The sequence below is a fragment of the Phodopus roborovskii genome, unplaced genomic scaffold (assembly GCF_943737965.1).
Source record: "Phodopus roborovskii unplaced genomic scaffold, PHOROB, whole genome shotgun sequence".
Lineage (NCBI taxonomy): Eukaryota > Metazoa > Chordata > Mammalia > Rodentia > Cricetidae > Phodopus > Phodopus roborovskii.
In genome coordinates, this window is record NW_026125295.1 from 12,205,503 (window position 1) to 12,225,013 (window position 19,511).

Genomic DNA, 19,511 nt, shown 5'->3' on the forward strand with positions numbered 1-19,511 from the left:
ATCTGATCCTCCTACTCTTACTTCCCAAATGCTGGGGTTATTATGCACTAACATGCCTAGTTCACTCTCTATCAACTGAGCCACCTCCCCAGGCCTTTACCTCCCTTTTTTGCAATGATTATGTGTCCTTATAGATTTCTATAAAATAACAGGGGCCTGAGATACACTTTATGGCTTTCCCCCGCCGCTTCCCTGCTGTTCTTCTCGGATTCACTGCACTCCTCACACACTGGTACACTTAGGTCTCTGCATACCACTCCCTCCGCCCAGGGACACTTTCCTCTACCCAACTGCCATGGTTCATTCCCAAACATCTAGAACATCTTCATTCAAACACTTCTAAATTGGGGTATCATAATCACTCTATTTAAAATTGTAGTCTCCTCCCTAACCCACACTGCTCTTTCTATATCACCATACATACATACATACATACATACATACATACATGTATATTTGAGACGGAGTCTCATGTAGCCCTTTCTGGCTTCAAAGTCATCATGTGGCCAAGAATGACTTGAACTCCTGGTCCTCTGGGCTCTGAGTACTGGGATTACAGTCATGTGCTACCATGCTGGGCTCCTATGGTTTGGATCTTAAATGTCCACTGAAGGCGCATGTGGTAAAGGCTTGATCCCTGTGTTACTTACTTTTTGTTGCTGCAACAAAATATCTGAGCAAGCCAGGTATAGAAGCCCATGTCTTTAATCCCAGCACTTGGGTGGCAAAGACAGGCAGATCTCTGTGAATTCAAGGCAGCCTGGGCTACACAACAATCCCAGGGCTGCCAGGGCTCGATAACAATTTCCAGGCTAGCCAGGGCTACATAGTGAGCCTCTGTCTTAAAAAACAAACAACAAATCTTAACAAATTGCTTTGGGCCAGAAACGTAATGTGGGGTGGGGCTGGGGCTGGGGTAGAGTGGGTGTTGAAGCAAAGCTGTTCACCTCATGGTGCCCGGGGAGCAGAGAGAGTGAGGAAAGGTCCAAGAACAAGCTATACCTTTCAAATGCACACCCCAGTGACTTACAGCCTCCATCTGGGCCCACCACCTCCTAAAATCCTTTCATCAGTGGACATTCTTTGGACCGGGGTGTGGCTCGGTTGCAGAGCACTTGCGGTCTGGCATGTGTGAACCTTGGGGCATGCCCTAGCACCATAACAAAGGGAAAGGAAAATCAAGTGTGGTGGTGTATGCATGCATGCTAGAACGCACTTGGCGGGTGGAGGCAGGAAGCTCAAGGTCAGTCTTGGTTACATAGCACAGAGGAAAGCCTGGGCTATACTACAACTGTCACAACAGTTTTTAAAAAGAGGAAGAGGAGGGAGCGGGGAGGGAAGAAGGAGAAAGGAAAGTGCCTGGCATGTAGAGAACACCTCACGGGTTCAAGTAAGTAGAAAAATAAAATTTGAGCAACAGAATTAGCCAAATGGCTTACATTTGATATTTGAATGTTTTTGTAAAAGATGCACAAGGAATTTCTTGCTGAGACTTCTCACCGTGAACAGGCTTTTCTTTGTCACAAAATGACCACTGGAGGGAGCTACTACCAAAACAAGTGACCACAGCTGTGTCTAATCATAGCTCAGACCACAGGCCGGCTATAGTCTAGCTTCATCCGGTCAGATTGCCTGGGTACCATGCCTACTTACTGACAGACCCCTGGCATCATGGTAGTTCTGTGGCAACTTAGACATCAAGCCTGAGACTTAAGGAATGTGATCAGAATCCAAATCCTGGCTCAGTCTTTTAGGAAAGCCCCAAGCAAGAGTGGGGTGTCTTTGCTTCTCAGCCATCCCACACCCCCACTCTTCAGAATGCACTATGCTCCAGATGCAGGAAGTCTGGCTGCGATGTTGGCAGTACCTCTGGATGACTGTTCAGTGTGTGCATAGGGAAACATGTGGTCCACTCAGAAGGTGAGTGAGATAGTGGACTCTCCTGGGGAAAGCAGCCTCCAGCTTACCGAGAACAAGGAAACTGTTTCTCTTAACGCCTAACAAGTGAAGCAGCCTCTCCTACTGCCTAGAGAGCAGCTGCCTGGAAAGAGGGAGTGACAGACCTACACAGTTCAGGGTCCTGAAAGGAACTCCTAGACCCCCCCCCCCACACACACACATAAAGCACACACATACAACAAGAAAAATCTGTGAGAGGCAATTTTGCCAAGGCTTCACAGAAAATGAGGGAAGGAACAAGACACTGAACAAGGAAGGCCTGATCCAGAGGCAGCACGTGCCGCAGCTGCAAACGCAAAAACACAAACCCTCACTGGGCCTTGGGGGCACAAGTCTGTAACTCCAGCACACAGGGAGCTGAGGCAGGAGGATGAGGAATTGGAGGCCAAGTAGGCAATATAATGAGACCATGTCACAAAATGGAGGAAGGGGACCAGAAGGGAAAGGGAGGGAGGGAGCAAATACTCAGGCCCCATCACTTACAGAATCAGGAGTTCAGAATAGACTGGGGTTTAGTTGGCCCAGGGCTTGTAACCCTCACTGAGCTTAAGAACCAAAACACAGCTCTACTTTCCTGACAAACCATGGTCAGTTCCATGATGGCATCATCCTTCAGGGTTTAGAACCTAGACATCTAACCCATCTCCAGTAACCATGATTTCATAAGCATCTTTTTGATTGATTTTTTAAGTATTTATTTTTATTTTATACATATGAGTGTTTTGCCTCTATTCGTGTGTGTGTGTGTGTGTGTGTGTGTGTGTGTGTGTGTGTGTGTGTGTGTGTATGTGTGTGTGTGTGCCTGGCTCCCAGGAAGCACAGAAGAGGGCATTGGATTCCTTAGAATTGGAGTTACAGATGGTACCATGTGGGTGTTGGGAATGGAATTCAGGTTTTCTTTAAGAGCAATTAATGCTTTTAACCACTGTGGTGATATTTTGTTTGTGCGATAACAAATAAAGCTTACCTGAAGATCAGAGGGCGGAGCTAGCCACTAATTAACCATAGAGGCCCAGCAGTGGTGGCCACACCTTTAATCCCAGCACTATGGCGGTGGAGACACATAGGCTGTCTCTGAATTCACCATCTTCCTGAAAACTGACTCCTGCAAGTTGTCATTTGACCTCCTCACATGTGCCCACACATATATATATGCACACATATATACATACTAAATAAGTAACTGTGGAGAGGTGGGGAGGCAGGCAATGCTCAGAGACAACTCTGAAGAAATCTCATGGGGAATGCTGGGGTACCCAGTCCCTGGAGCCCCACATGTGAACTGGGTGGCAGATCATCTAGCTCTTCCACTTCTGTGGCAGTCTAGCAGGGTCTCCAGGGACTCTTAAGGACATTGGCTTATCCCTGAAAGGACAAGGGTTGACCCAGGGCCCCTGGCATATCGTTAGTGGAGGCAGGAAGGAAACCATAGGAGCCTGGCTTCCCTTATGACCGCCACCAGATACTCAAGAGGTCGCAAACACAAAGGAAGCAAATCCACAGGCATTGTTCCCAGAGTTGGGAAGCTGCCTGTCAGCCCCTTAGTACCTCAGCATTGTACTTTTCATTGATGGCAGGCTCAGTAGTGACCAACTTCATCCTGCTGGCAAACCTCAGCGAAGACAGCTGAAAAACAGACCAGACAGGTGTCAGGTGGGGTCTCACAGGCCATGTCCTCTTTAGACTCTTCAGGTGGCCTTAACTGGTATTAGTTCACTCCTTCAAGGGGACACTGATCAAAAGGGCCTTTGGGGATCCGTGGATGAAGATGAGTGATACTGAACTTGATTAGCATGTGGAAGGCCCTGGGGTTCGATCCTTAGTAACAAAATATAAAATTAAGAAAGGGTTAATCGGGCATGGTGACACATGCATTTATCAAGTGAGGCAAAGGATCAAGAGTTTAAGATCATCCTCAGCTGCACATCAAATTGGATGCCAATCTTGTCACATTACACTCAGTATCAAAATACATAAATATGGCTGGAGAGGAAGCTAAGCAGTTAAGAGAGCGTGCTGCTCTTCCAGAGGACCCAAGCACCCATGTCAGGCAGCTCACACCTGCCTGTTACTAACTTCAGGGAGGATCTGATGCCCTCTTCCGTCCTCTATGGGTACCTGCACTCAGTGTACATACACATATTCATAGACACGCGTACATATAAATAAACGCAAAATAAATCTTAAACAAACAGGGCCTTGGCAGTGAGTCTTCAGTAGGGTAGAGAATGGAGGAGTAGCATAGGGAGTTGGCAGAGGCACATGCTGTAGCTGGGACCTCGTCTTATATACTACGCAGACACTACTCCCTTTTTCTTTTTCTCCCCCCCCCCCCTTTCTTTCAGACAGGGTCTTGATGTGTATTCTAGGCTGGTCTTGAACTCACAGAGATCCACCTGCCTTGCCTCTGCCTCCCCGATGCTGGGATTAAAGGCGTGCACCACCACACTGTTGCACACTGGTCTGTTTCTTTTTCTTTTCTCCTTTCTGCAGTGCTGGTGACCACATCCAGTGCCTTGTGCTTACTAGCCAAGGTTTCTACACTGGATAGCATCCTTAGCCCCGGTTGTTCTAATTCCACACCTACCATCTTCCACCCAGAAGTCTATGTTCAAGCCACCTCTGCCTAAGGTGCTCTCTCCTCTCCTCCAATCCTGTTTGTCTTTCTACTCTCTGTTCTTTAAGGCCCAACTAGAAACCAGCTCCCAGCATGAAGCAGGTTGATCTGTGTGAGTTCAAAATCAGCAAGTTCCAGGACAGCCAAAGCTGTTACACAGAGAAACCCTCTCTCAAAACTGACGGAAAGGAAGGAAAGGAAGGATGAAGGGAGGGAGGGAGGGAAGGAGGGAGGGAGGGAGGGAACTAGGACACCACATAATCCTGATGACCTGAGTTCTATCCCTGAAACTCAGTGGAAAAAGAGAACTAGCTTCTGGAAGTTGTCCTCTGGCCATGTGTCCCCCCCAACAATAATAGTGATACATTTTAAGAGTGAAAAACATGTTAGAGACACAGCCCAGGGATAAGGTGCTTGCCTAGCTTGTGTGAAGCCTTAGGATCAATCCCTAGCAGACCAAAAAGAAAAGCAGGTCAGGCATGGTGATACATGCCATAATCCCAACATGTAGGCGGTGGAGGCAGAAGGATTCATGGTTGTCTATGGCTACATACAAAGCTCAAAAGCAGCTGGTGTGCATGAGTCTATGAGTCTCTCAAGAGACGCCACCCAAGGAAACGGTGGAGGAGGGATGAAAAGAAGAGACATAGAAGCTATCCCAAAGCAGACTTGGTGTCTTAGTGACTTCTGGGGACCCTTCTGGGGCAATTGAGGCTACAGGCCACCAACAGTCACATGGGTCCACACCCTGGAAATAGTCTCAAAACACAGACTTTAGATGAGGCGCGGAGCACGCAGCGGGCCCTGAGAATGGAGCCTCACATCATGCTGGGTTGACTGTCAATGAAGAGGCCCTGAGATGAGGAACAGGCCTGGGAGGGAGGCGGGTCACCTTGCAGTGGCCCCAAGGAGGGACTGGAAAGGTTCTTCCTCAGTGGTATAGTTTGGTGGTTAAGAGCTCTGCCGTGCTCATTTGAGTGACCTCCCATAATTCTCACCACATCCTTGTACAGGGATGGAGGACCTGCCTTGCGAGTCCCTGGTGTGATTTCTGACGTGCTCTGAACAGAGAGCTCAGGAAGAAGCCTAATTGTTGTCTCGGACACTAGTTTTGTGGAGATTCAAATCACACTCCTGATCCAAGCATGACTACTGCTTTTACTTCAGGGCACTGGTCCCTACCCCCCAGCACACACACACACACACACACACACACACACACACACACACACCCTTACCCCCAGCACACACACACACACACACACACACTCCTACCCCCAGCACACACACACACACACACACACACACACACACATTCCTAACCCCCAGCACACACACACACACACACACACACACACATCTTTCCCCCCAGCACACACACACACATTCCTACCCCCCAGCACACACACACACACACACACACACACACTCCTACCCCCCAGTACACACACACACACACACACACACACCCTTACCCCCAGCACACACACACACACACACACACATTCCTACCCCCCAGCACACACACACACACACACACACACACACACACATTCCTAACCCCCAGCACACACACACACACACACACACACACACACATCTTTCCCCCCAGCACACACACACACATTCCTACCCCCCAGCACACACACACACACACACACACACATTCCTACCCCCAGCATACACAAACATCCCTACCCCCAGCACACACACACACACACACACACACACACACACACGTTGTTACATAAGGTAATACAGTGCATGACAGAAATACATTTTGAGGTGTTTTTGTTTATTTTTTAGCATTTAGAGAAGAGACTCGTTAGCACCCACACCCTCATACACCTTTGCTCTAAACCCTTAAGACCCTTCTTCCCCATCTGTGGGTTCAGGTTGGGGCAGAGCCACTGAGCAAGGAGGGAATAAGACCCTGGAGGTCGCTGGGTGGTGGCGCAGGCCTTCAGTCCCAGCACTTGGGAGGCAGAGGCAGGCAGATCTCTGTGAGTTCCAGGCCAACCTGGTCTACAGAGCGAGTTCTAGGACAGGCTCCAAAGCAATACAAAGAAACGCTGTCTCGAAAAACAAAAAGAAAAAAAAAAAGAAAAGAAAAAACCATGAGGTCTCAGAGAGTTGCTTCCTGTGCTCTGATTATTTCAGGGATAGAGATGGGGGGGGGGGGGAAGGAGGGACAATAAACTGGGCTGGAAGGTGCATTTCTTCTTTCTTTCCTTTTTTTTCCCCCTTGTTATGAAGTAGAGTTAGAGTTCACTAAAGATATTCTTAAACAGATTTTTAAGCACAAGGATTATGAGTAAGAAAGGTATTCAGAAATTAAGACATATTGCAGAATGTACAATCATTTGCTTGAAGTACTGAACAACTCAGGAGAAAACTGATGGTTACTAAATATCTAGAATATTAGAGTCATCTGAGCCTAGTTAGTGCCGAGAACTGCCTTCCACTTTATTACAGATACCTTTTTCCTTTCCTTTGTGTGCTTTCTTAGTTATATTTGAATTGTTATATTGTTATAATTGAATTCAGAGGAACAGCCAACTGATTAAGCCCAAGGCTCATCTGTTTTGTTTTGCTTGTTTTTTGTTGTTGTTTTGTTTTTTGAGACAGGATTTCTCTGTGTAGCTTTGGAGCCTGTCCTGGAACTAGCTCTGTCTGTAGACCAGGCTGGCTTTGAACTCACAAGAGATCCACGTGCCTCTGCCTCCTGAATGCTGGGATTAAAGGAGTGTGCTACCAATGCCCGGCTCTGTTTTGCTTGTTTTAAGACAGTGTCTCTGTGTAGCTCTGGCTGTCCTGGAGCTCACTCACTTTGTAGGCTGGCCTTGTGCTCACAGAGATTTGCCTGCCTTTGCTTCCCAAATTCTGAGATTAAAGGCTTGTACCACCACCACCAGGCCCCAAAGCACATTCTTTGTTTTTGTTGTTGTAGTTGTTTGGTTTTTCAAGACAGGGTTTCTTTGTGTAGCTTTAGTTATCCTAGAACTAGCTCTGTAGAGCAGGCTGGCCTCAAACTCACAGAGATCCTCCTATTTCTACCTCCCCAGTGCTGGGGTTAAAGGCCTGTGCCACCACCACCTAGCAAGGCACATTCTTAAAGCAACAGTACAATAGAAATGCTTATTACAAAGCCACCACCTAACTGCCTTGACACCAGTATCTGGCATCAAGTATTCCTATCACAGAAAGGCATAGGGTGACCCAAATGGGTTCAATGACTAAAAAGTCCAAGCATGGGTGACGACCTCCCCAAAGCTGCATGGAGAGAGTTCTCAAGACCATCTTAATAAGGCAGCCAGGAGGTCAAAGTTGTTATAGCTCCTCTGGGGCTCAATTGTGCTTTATTATGAAATGAGACCAAGAGGTTCCTAAAGCCTTTCCCTGGGGCATGATGCCTCACGTCAGCTAGAGCTCTTTTGGCTTGGCTTCCCAAGTCCCAGGGCACTGAATGTGTAGCAAGAGCATTCTCCCTGTGCTGGGACAATCCCTAATGCATACAGACTGGAGGCCCTACAGGCAAGGCTTGCCTCTCAGCATCCCTAGAAATGGTCCATTTCACCTAAGTGAATTCTCCAGATAGCTGAAGTTTGCCTTTAACGTTCACAACGGTAAAATGGCTAGGGACCGTTTTCCAAGCCTGTCTTATGACAAGGGTGTTGTAAAGAGAGGGAAGCCCAGCCTAGAATAGATTCACCTATGTTACTGTGTTGAACACTTATTCCTGACTGTGTCTTGTTACTGGACTATTTCTCTGAGTCATATCTGTATCCACAACTCTCCCTTCTTCAAGCTCTGTCATGGCTCCAGCCATGGGCAGGACAACAGGCAAGGGCTCAGCTTAGCCAGACCTCTTTCCCTCTTACGCCCTCCCATAGGGTAGCACAATGTTCCTGGCATGAGTCTCATCTTCAGCCCTGTCATCACCTCCACCAGGAACATGTGTGCATGCTGTCAGTCTTTTAATGCCACACACCTCAGTGCCCACCTAAGCTTCAGGAAAAAAGGTCCCCTCCCCTCCTCGGTCCCTGGTGAAGGTTTCTTCTGATGAGGGATGGCCATCTGTATATATGTTTCTCTTATTGGTTGATGAATAAAACACTGTCTGGCCAATGAGGGAGGAAGATAGGTGGGACTAGGATGAGGAGAATTCTGGGAAAGATAGGCAGAGATAGTCTACCAAAGACAGTCACCATGAAGTCTACAAAGGAGTAGAAGGTCCAGGCATTCTCTGGTAAGCCAAGACCATGTGGAAATACATAAATTAATAGAAATTAATGCAGAGCTAGCCAGCAAGAAGCCCTAGTCATCGGCCAACAGTTTTATAATTAATATGGTCTCTGTGTGTTTAGTTGGAGCTGAGAAGAGCAGCAGGACCTGGTGGGATGAGAACCCCCAATAATATTCCTCCACCCAGGACTCTAACATGACAGGGCCAGGGATGGAGCTCTGATGCATCTTTACTAACTATTCACACCACAAGAGCAGGCCCAAAAACATGTTCTTTGTCTGCACAAAACTTTCACTATGCCCTTATTGTATAAGCCCTGAAGGTTAAGCCTGTCTCGTACCTTAGCTTCTTCTTAATACAGTTTATTGCTTGGTATTTGGATCCTGGTCTCTGCTACCCTCGGCAGCTGTGGCTCAGATTCATCCCTAGGGTCCCTAACAATGCCACGGGTGGTGAACCATGTGAGCCAGTCTGGATTCAGCCTTACCCCACCCCCCACCTCTACCGCCCAGGCACCCATGGGGAGAAACTCCAACCTGGTTGCATTGGCTGTCTCTACATACCGTTTCTTCTAACTGGGCAGCTTCTCCATAGATATTTGTCACAAGGACCATATTGCAGTTTCCCCCTGCAGAAAGCAAGAGAGTCCACAATCATTAAGTTTTCTGACAAGAGAATACCTTAGGGTTGACAGGGTTCTGTTATGGACTAGGTGTTTGTATGCCCACAATACTAATAACCTCCGAAATTCCAACTCCAAACACCCAGTCTGATGTGTTGGGAGGGGGCCTTTGAGGGATAATTACATTAGATGAGGTCTTGCATGTGCAGCCCCTATGACAGGGTTACTGACTTTGTAAGAAAGGAAAAACCATATCATTCTTTCTACAAGAAGTGGCCATCTGCAAGCCAGGAGTGGGATCTAATGGCACCTTGATCTTGGCCTTGCCAATCTACGTAACTATGAGGAACAGGTTGTCATCTAAGCCTCCAAGCCTAGGGTATTTTGTTTTAATAGTCCACACTGATTTAGAGGCAGACCACCCTAGCTGAGGCAACCCTGAGGCTAGGAGGCAAGAAACAGAGAGGTAGGGATGGAGAGAGACCAGAAGATGCACACGGAAGGAACCAGGAGAGAGCAGCAACTCAGGAGACTGGGGAGAGCTCAGGGGAAAAGGGTTGTTAGGGCTTTGCTCATGGCATCACAGGAGTAGCGACCAGAAACCAGTGACTGTGCCGTTAGGCCCAACACAAAGCCCTAGACAGTCAGGGGTGACAAGGTGGCTCCCACTTTTGTGTCCAGGAAGATACAAATGAAAAGGGGGAGATGATAGGAGAGGCCCATTCCTGGAGCCTCTAAGGCCACACAGGTCTCTGTCAAATAGTCTGGGAATAAAGAGAAAAGAGAAAATGTTTCCTACACTTGAGTAGAGATTCTAAGGCATGAATAGCAAGGGTGCAAGAAGGCTTGCCTGTGTGTCTGACTGGCATCATTCCTGAAGTAAGCACGTCCATTCCCTTGGGTGAAGTGCTCCTCTGATCCCTAACGGCACATGAGCCAGGCCTAGTCCTCCCCAGGACACAGATCCTCCTTTCTGAGGACCAACGACATCCTCACCTAAGGAGTCTTTCAGGGCATGGGTGAGCTTGCACTGCCGGAAAGGGATGTGGTCCCGCTTCTGATCCCCAAGGGCAATGATGGCCTGCTCCAAGAACGACAGCGACTTGTTGATGTAGGTGGCTTCCTTTAGGACTCTACCTTCCGACTGCAAACAAAATGCCCGGGTCACTCTGGACAGAGGAGGTCGGTCACCCTATTAAGACTGTCTACCCTTCCTGGTTTACAGTGATGCAAGAGTCTACAGCCAGGCTGGAGCCTCCTTCCCAGAATCAGAACCTTTCCCTCCATGTTGGGCATGTTTTCCATCTTGGGCTACTGATAACGGCAATAGCAAAACTCAGGGAGTAGTGCAGGGGGGGCACACGCCTTGAATCCCAGCACTCAGAGGCAGAGACAGGAGGAGCTCTGTGAGGACAGCCAGGGCTACACAGAGAGAGAAGCAAAGAAAAACCAAAGCAAACAAACAACAACAAAAAACGCACAGGAACATTCATATGAAGGTTGATGTGAACAAGAATACATACATGAAGCTGGGCAGTGGTGGCGCACACCTTTAATCCCAGCACTTGAGAGGTAGAGGCAGGCGAATCTCTGAGTTCTAGGCCAGCCTGGTCTACAGAGCGAGTTCCGGAAAAGCTCCAAAGCTACACAGAGAAACGCTGTCTTGAAAAACAAGAAAACAAATAAATAAAAAGAATATGTACATGATTATTCACATGATACTCATTCTGATACAAATACACATGGAATATCTGAGCAAGTATAATATTCACATGAATATAGCAATACACACACATACAAATGCTCCTCTAAATACCCTGTGAAATTTTTATTAAAATACTTTGCAAAAAATGTTTGAAGTTAAACATGCATGTGAATAACTCATATCCATATACAGAGAACACCATACCAGTGTGGAGCATTTACGGAACACTTACTGAATATAGGTGAAGGATAATACAAGGAACCCAAGTCTTTCCTATCAAGAGAGTGTTCACAGAATGAAACCTTTGCAGTGAGGCTTCAATCTCCCTACCTTGTAAAACTGTTTGCTTATGCAAAGACCCTGCTGTACTTTCAAAACTTGATGACCCAGAGAGGCAGACACTTCCCTCCAATTCCTTTGCACCAGTTTTCAAAACTAGCCAGGTACCAAAGTCTATGAGGTCAGACCCCAGCCAATGGAGAAATGGCACAGCACTCTTGTGTTAGGATAAAGACCTACCATATTTTTGGCTGGGTGTTCTTGTTACCTGAATGAAGCAATATGCCCTTTAGCGAAAGTAAAAGCTTATTTGCCAGTTTACTTTCACTTTGTGTGGTACTGGTGAGGTCCCCGAACTCCAGGTTTACTTCCAACATAGGCACTATATTCCCTTGCAGTCCGAACTACACCCTGTAGCCGCTCCCCTGCCTCCAATGGCTCTTCCTTACTGCACCCCACACCACCTGGCTGTTCTCAGGTTTCAGCGTGGGAGGTGCAGTCACAGGCTCTGGGCCACAAGGCTTGTTGACAGGGTACCCAACAACCTTCACTTACCCCTGTCTTCCCAAGCCTCTCTGAACCAGCCAGATCTACCAAGTTGATTTTGGAAGTGATATACTTTTCATCTGATAAGGTCCGAGAGTGGGCCTACAAAAACATGCGAACAGAATTCAGAATGCACAGGGTGGAGTTTCTGACTAGGGGAGTCACTGGCTAGTTTCTCCCTGGGGAGTCACCAGTCCCTCTCAGGCTGAACAAAGAACTCGCACCCACCTCCATGTAGATGGTGAAAATGCAGTGTGACCTGGATGAATTTTTGTTCATTGTGTGGGAGGCGATGATCCTGTTGGTCTCCCCCTGGAGAGGAAAGGAAATACACGCTACATTTTGGAAACTGGAAACAAGGCATCCGAGTAATTTTCTGGCACTCATACCGCTATGATCAGCTGGGACTTCTGAAAACTAATAAAAGGGAACCAAACTGGAGATAGGTCGTATACTTTTACCCCCCAATATTTGGGGGTGAAGTGTACAAACTGGTATTTGCTGAAAGGTGAGACACTGTGAGAATCGAGATAGGGGCTGGAGAGATGGCTCAGCAGTTAAGAGTGACCACTGTTCCTGTAGGGAGCCCAAATTCTGTTCCCAGAATCCGCATGGGGAAGCGAATGACCACCTCTAAGTCAGCTTCAGAGAGCCCAGTGCAATCTCCTTGTCTCTGTGGGCACTGCACACACACGCACAGACCACACACACACACACACACACACACACACACACACACACACACACGCATACATATAATTCAAAAGTAAAAAGGGGCTAGGCATATAGTTCAGCAACAGAGGACTTGCCTGGCATGTGAAGGACATAATCTAAAATATATTTTTGTTGCTTTAAATGAAAAACAGTTCATGGATTTTGGTTCTTCTTATTCAACACTAAGTTTTCTAAATAAGCACACATGACTTTTCATTCTGACTATGAAAAGTGAATAAAAACATGAAAGTAGGGAGGAGGAAGATAAGGAAAGGGAGAAGGGAGCGAGGGAGGTAAGGAAGGGACTCTCTGATCATCTCACCTCGAAGAGGAGACTGAATGCGTCCTCCTCTTGACTTGTGAGATGGACCGACAAGCCCTTAATGAAGACCCCTTGAGGGTTTTCCACGATGGTCATTGGTGTGACTGAGGGTCCAACATAGGGTAGAGTGGACAGGAGATCAAACAGGCTCTCATTATAGATTTCCAAGTAGGAAACTCGTACAGTGATGGCATGTGTGGGGCGCTCTTCAATCATCCTAAAAACCTAGATGGAAATGTGACCACAGTCACTAAAAGCAGAACTGCCAACAGCCAGCTAGTTAATGTCAGCCCATGTCTTTCCTCAGGAGAGTGCATCGGGCGTGTAGGACAATTCCTGTCCTAAAGAGGTTTATAGTCTGGCTGATGCCATCATCACCAACCACTATTATTGTTAGTCTATTGGGTAGAATTATCAACTTTTGGGTTTTATTGTCTTGGTTTGGTGTTTTGAGGCAGGGTTTCACACTGTGTCCCAGGCTGGCTGGAATCCAAAATGTAGCCCAGTTAACTCTCCAAACTCACCAGTTTTCTACTTCAGTCTTCCCAAGTACTGGAGTTACAAGTGTGAGCCATCATGCCCAGCTATAGATATTGAAGTATTTTGTTTGTTTGTTTTGAGATAGGGTCTCCTGTAATCCAAGTTGCTCAGGAATTCTCATTGTAACCAAAGATGACCTTGAACTTCTGATCCTCTTGCCTCCATTTCCTGATTATAAACATATGCCACTATGACTTTTTTCCTTCAATGCTGGGGATTAAATCCAGGACTTACAGATACTGAGATTTTGATAGTGGGATAGTAAGCATAATGCTTCAGAAGAATGAGCATGGGGGGCGGTTGTAAGAAAGGTGTTTTTTATTGTTATTGTTTTTTTTTTTTTTTTTTTTTGAGACAAGGTTTTCCTGTGTAGCTTTGAAGCCTGTCTTTTGGAGCTCATTTTGTAGATCAGGCTGGCCTCAAACTCACAGAGATCTGCCTGCCTCTGCCTCCCGAGTGCTGGGATTAAAGGTTTACGCCACCAAGCAGACCAGGCAGGAGGAAGGCCTTTGCATCCTACCCTTAACCAGATGGTCCTCACAAAACCTGGGCTAGCAGGTTCCAAGGGAAGGCCTTCTGCCTTGTTCCCAGAACCATGGCTGCCAGTCTCATGCTGGGCTTCTTTCAGGAGCTACTGAGTGGAAGAGGCCACAGCAAGACAGTAAGGAAGTTCTGAAAGAGCTGCATTCCCTTCATTAACACTGGAAACAAGCAGAAGGAGTCCTCCAAATCCTTAATTACAGGTTCACAGGCCATGGGAGCAGCAGGAGCCTGATTAGCATGCCTGCTGTGGCTTATTGTCAGTGAGGAGCCTTCTGAAAAATCAAAGCCCTGGTTTCCTGGGGACACTGATTCTACCCCCAAGCCCAGTTAGAGCATCCTGTCTCCAGGACCAGGACTTGAGGGCTGAGCCCACTATCTAGTAGAGAAGCACTGGAGAGAAGAGGGTAGCTGTGTGGCATCCCAACCACTGACCCATTCTCTACCTGCTGCAGGGCACGAGGGAGAATACCCCGGTGCTTGTAATTCTCAGTTGCTCCGGTCATGGTGTATGTCTTGCCAGCTCCCGTCTGCCCATAACACATAATGGTACCTGCAAACGTTTCAAAATATGTCTGAGTGACATTCAGAAAAATCACTTCATGGACAACTCTTGTTGTCCAAGCATGCTTGGTGCCATCCAGGACTCGACGTGAAGGGAGAAACAGCCACAAGGCAACCGGGACATAAACAGTCAAAACACAAACATGTGCCCTCAGTCTGTGATCTACATAGAACTCTACGCTTCCCATACCCAGATGATCTGGTCCTAGGGTAAGCGAACGCTGTGGCTGGAACTATTCTTGAAAAGAATAAGAGGGAGCTGAAGCATTAGTCTTCAGTCCTTCCCAAGGCCATGAATTGCACAGGTCTGAGAGCTAGCAAAAGACACTCCATGGAGATGAAATTCCAGAAAGAGATGGAGTAAGAAGGGTATTCCTGTCAATGGTGATCTTTTTGTTGATCTGTTTGAGACATGGTTTCGCATAGCCCATGTTGGCATAAAGCTGTGTAGCCAAGAATGACTTGAATTCCTGATACACCCGCTTCTATTGCCCAAGTACTGGGATAGCCAGCTGTGACCCTATCTATACCTTTCTAAGAGAATTATTTATAGACTACAAGGCTAGGTAGTACCATGTCACTTCCAGGGCCACCATGACTGGGCTGTGACTCTTTTTGCACCTTTTGCAAATCATTTTCACCTTGGGTCTTACTCCTCCTTCCTCTTGAACTGGAGCTACTCCAAAGACGGTGTCTGTGAATCTCCATGGTGGACCTGGTGAGGCTCCACTAGGCCCTGGAAGTGTGTTTGTGTTTGCCTTTGCCTATGTTTTGTAGGAGCTGGGAATGCTGGTAGGTTTTAAATGAATGACCCTAATTCACCATTTGGTTGGGAGCCAGAGACAATTAGCAATTAGCCCATGGCTAATGAACCAGAAGTCACTTCAGCTGGCATTAAGAACCCATCTGTAGTTCTGTAGCATGAAGTGTCTGACTATTAGGTTTCCTAGTTCTTAATCCCCCCCATCTTTACCTCCAGGCCACAGCCTCTCCGGGAATCATGCAAATGTCACTGAGGACTATACCACCTATGGATTATATGCAGAATACATTACAATGTTGGCACCTCAAGACTCATTGGATTTTCCTCACAAAACGGAGTGAGTCTTGCTATATAATTCAAACTATTGTCAAATTCTAGATCCTCCTGCCTATACCTCCCAAGTGCTGGAATTACAAGTATATACAACCATGCCTGGCTCTCTTAGCAGACTTTCCTATACAAAGTCTTATACTATTGGAGTTATGTATGTAGCACAGTGATAGAATGTATGTTTAATATTTGTGAGGCTCTGGGTTTGGCACTTAGTACCAAGCAACCAAACAACAAATAAATCCTTGCAAAATAGAGAACACTCTAATCAGTTAGCCACCAGACGGCAAAGTCAGTGAACTGCAAGTTTATTTTTTAAGCTTTTTTATATTTTTGGTTGTGAGCCTAGCCTTTGACAGCTGACCCATCTCTCCAGCCCTTTATTTTTTAAGCTTAAAAAAAAAAAAAAAAAAAAAAAAGATATAATCACATGTAGCTCAGGCTGGCATCTCACTGGTAGGTAGCTAAGGATAACTTTGAACTGCCTCTGCCTCCAAGTGCTGGGATTACAGGAATTTGCTACTATGTCACACTCTCAAAATGCTGGGTTTTTTTTTTTTTAATTTATTTTTAAATAAATGGGGTGTTTTGCCTACATGTATGTCTGTGGATCGTGTCAGGGCATGGTGCCCAAAGAGGCCAGAAGAGGGTATTGGATCCCCTTGGAAATGGAGTTACAGATGGTTGTGAGCTGCCTTGTGGGTGCTGGGAATTGAATCTGGGTCCTCTAGAAGAGCAAGCAGCCAGTGTTCCTAGCTGATGAGCTAATTCTCCAGTTCCTTTTAAAACATTTAAAAAACAAAAACAAAACATAAGCCACATATAATGGCACAGGCTTGTATTGTAGTCATAGGCCCAGGGAAGCAGAGGTAGGAAAATTGTTACAAGTTCAAGGCCAGTGTGGGATATATAATAAAACCCTGTTTAAAAAAAAAAAAAATTGATGCCAGAAGGCAGAGGCAGACAGATATATAGTGAGTTTCAGGCCAGCCTAAGGCTACACAGTGAGATCTTGTCTCAAAAAACAAACAAACAGAAAAACCAAGCTGGAAAGTTGTTACACCTGATAAGCTTCTCTGCCAATGCAGCAATTCAAATCAGACCAAGCCCACATTTAATGGATACAGCACTCCTGGATGGCCTTCCAGTCCCCCAGAGAGGAGACGGAAAAGGGAGATGCTAAAACCACAAGTCTGGTTTCTTGGGGGGCAGTTTAAGTACCCTGTGGGAGTGGTCTTGAGCATCTCTCGGGGAGGGGGTCATCATTTGGCAGGCTTTCTGAGAGGCAGCAGAGTTTGGAGGGAGATGGGGGAGGAGGTTTGGGTGGAACTTCCACTATAACATTCCAGACTCTTTGTGTATATATGGATGCTGGTGACTGGGGTGAAGTTTTTAACATAGCACAAGCCAGGCAGTGGTGGCACATGCTTTTTTTAGTTCAGTACTTGGGAGCCAGAGACAGGTAGATCTCTGAGTTCAAGGCCAGCCTGTTCTACAGAGAAAGTTCCAGGATTGCTAGGGCCACACAGAGAAACTCTGTCTCAAAAAACCAAAAGAAAAACAAACAAACAAAACCCACAATAAAAACTTTAAGATCATCTTTGACCATATAAGCTCATAAAAAATTAGAGATGATTGGAAAGGAGGGGCATTTCAGGGTCAGGGAGAAACCTGGTGCAAGGGAAACTCCCAGGTATCTACAAGGATGACCCCAGCTAAGACTCCTAGTAATAGTGCATTCTTAGACTCAACTGGCCATCTCCTGTGATAAGGCAAGACTTCCAGTAGAGGGTCTGGGACACCAACTCAGCCACACAACCTTTAACCTACAGTCTGTCCTGCCTATGGGATGTATGGTGGATGGGGGAGGGGCAAGGGGGCACAAAGATTGTGGGAGTGGCCAACCAGTGACTGGTCCAGCCTGAAACCCATGCCACAAGAGTGAGCCGACCCCTGACACTGCCTGGAGTGCCAGGACGTGGAGGCTAAAAGGCCCGGAGGCCTAAGATAGAACCAAACACGAGTGGAGGGGAAAGAATGATGCCTAATGATATTCTGCTATTCTCATAGATTGGCGACTGCACCAAATGTCATCAGAGAGCCTTCATCCACAGCCAAACATTAGGCCGAGCTTGGGAATCCCGCTGAAGAGAGGGAGGAGGGCTTGTAGTAGGAGCCAGAGGGCTCAAGGACATCACAAGAAAATCCATAGAAACAACTAACCTGGCTCACAGGAGCTCACAGAGTCTGAATCAACAACCAGGGAGCCTGCATAGGATTGATCTAGGATATATATATATATATATATATATATATATATATATATATATATATACACACATATATATACACATATATAGATATATATACATATATACATATATGTGTATATATATATACATATATATATGTATATATATATATATATGAGAGACAGTTGTATAACTGGGTCTACTTGTGGGACTCCTACCCATGGGAGTAGGGGCTGTCCCTCACATTTTGGCTGGCTCTTGGGAACCTATTCCTCATACTGGATTGCCTTGTCCAGCCTTAATTCAAGGTGAGGAGCTTACTCCTACCAAAACTTGATATGCTGTGCTTTGTTGATTCCCACGGGAGGCCTGCCCCTTTCTGAACAGAAACAGAGGAGTGGATGGAGGAAGGCAGAGGGAATGGGAGGAGAGAAGGAAGGGGACACTGTGGTTAAGATGTAAAATAAATAAAGTGATTTAATTTTAAAAATCCCCACTAAACCTGTTTTTAGGCTGGGCTCCTACCTTTAACCCCAGCACTTAGGAGGCAGAGGCAGAGACAAGAAGATCTCTCTCTGTGAGTTTGAGGCCAACCTAGTTTATATAGTTAGTTCTAGGCCAGAGAGAGCTACATAGTAAGATTGAGACTGAGATTTGGTGTGTCCCATTACCCCCCAAAACCAATGTTTGAGAGATTTGAAACAAGGCCATAGTTGGCCATCTAAGAACCATGAAAAAGCCAAGGTAAGGTCCCAGAGACTGGATAGGACCATGCCTACAATGTTACAAAGTAAATGTATGTTCTACCACCAGACAAGTGTACAATATTAGTAAGCCAACTTCTTATGTTTTATTTTATTCAGAATAGAGTACCTCCTCTACCTCTTCCAGGAGGAGGGCCTCCTCAAGAGTCCTAGATAAAACAACAATTGATTAAATTACCATTGTATCCATCAAGGGCTTGAGAAACTGCATCCCTGGCGACTGTCTCATAAACCAAGTCCTGGGAGGCGTCATGAAGAACTCCATCCAGCTTGAATGACCAGTCCGTCTGCGTGTTATTGACAACTCCTCTCCGAGTGTCTTTTTTCAAGTGAATATCAATGCTCTAGGGAAAAACAAACAAACAAACCAAAAGAGAGAGAGAGACAGGGAGAAGCCAGGTGTGGGTGACAGACACCTGGAATCCCAGCCCTTGGAAGTCTGAGTCAGGAGCATCTGGAGTTTCAGGTCAGTCTATATAGTGAGAAACGTCACAAAAAGAAGAGGGGGTTGCAGTTATTTTTAGGAAATCTTTGTAAAAAGATTCTCTGATAGCACTCAGGAGGCAGAGGCAGGCAGAGCTCTGTGAGTTCAAGGCCAGCCTGATCTACATAGAGTTCCAGGACAGATAGGGCTATATAGGAGGACTATATCAAATAAATAAACAACAAGGCTACCTAGGGAGACTGTATCAAACAAACAAACAAATAAATAATCACAGGTAACTAAGGACTTAGAGACTTAGAGAAA

The 19,511-nt window shown here is 46.3% G+C and overlaps 1 protein-coding gene across 5 annotated transcripts in view; it reads right to left on the minus strand.

Annotated features, from left to right (window-relative positions):
• The window catches only part of Kif9 (kinesin family member 9), a 49,501-nt gene that overhangs the window by 22,614 nt on the left and 7,376 nt on the right, over window positions 1-19,511 (minus strand). For all 5 annotated transcript variants that reach the window (XM_051203339.1, XM_051203378.1, XM_051203348.1 and 2 more), the window contains 8 exons: window positions 18,942-19,107; window positions 14,537-14,643; window positions 13,011-13,235; window positions 12,203-12,286; window positions 11,984-12,076; window positions 10,441-10,588; window positions 9,386-9,450; window positions 3,508-3,585 (listed from right to left, as the gene is read on the minus strand). In XM_051203339.1, coding sequence (XP_051059296.1) covers window positions 3,508-3,585; window positions 9,386-9,450; window positions 10,441-10,588; window positions 11,984-12,076; window positions 12,203-12,286; window positions 13,011-13,235; window positions 14,537-14,643; window positions 18,942-19,107 — 966 coding nt within the window. The remainder of the gene's footprint in view (window positions 1-3,507; window positions 3,586-9,385; window positions 9,451-10,440; window positions 10,589-11,983; window positions 12,077-12,202; window positions 12,287-13,010; window positions 13,236-14,536; window positions 14,644-18,941; window positions 19,108-19,511) is intronic.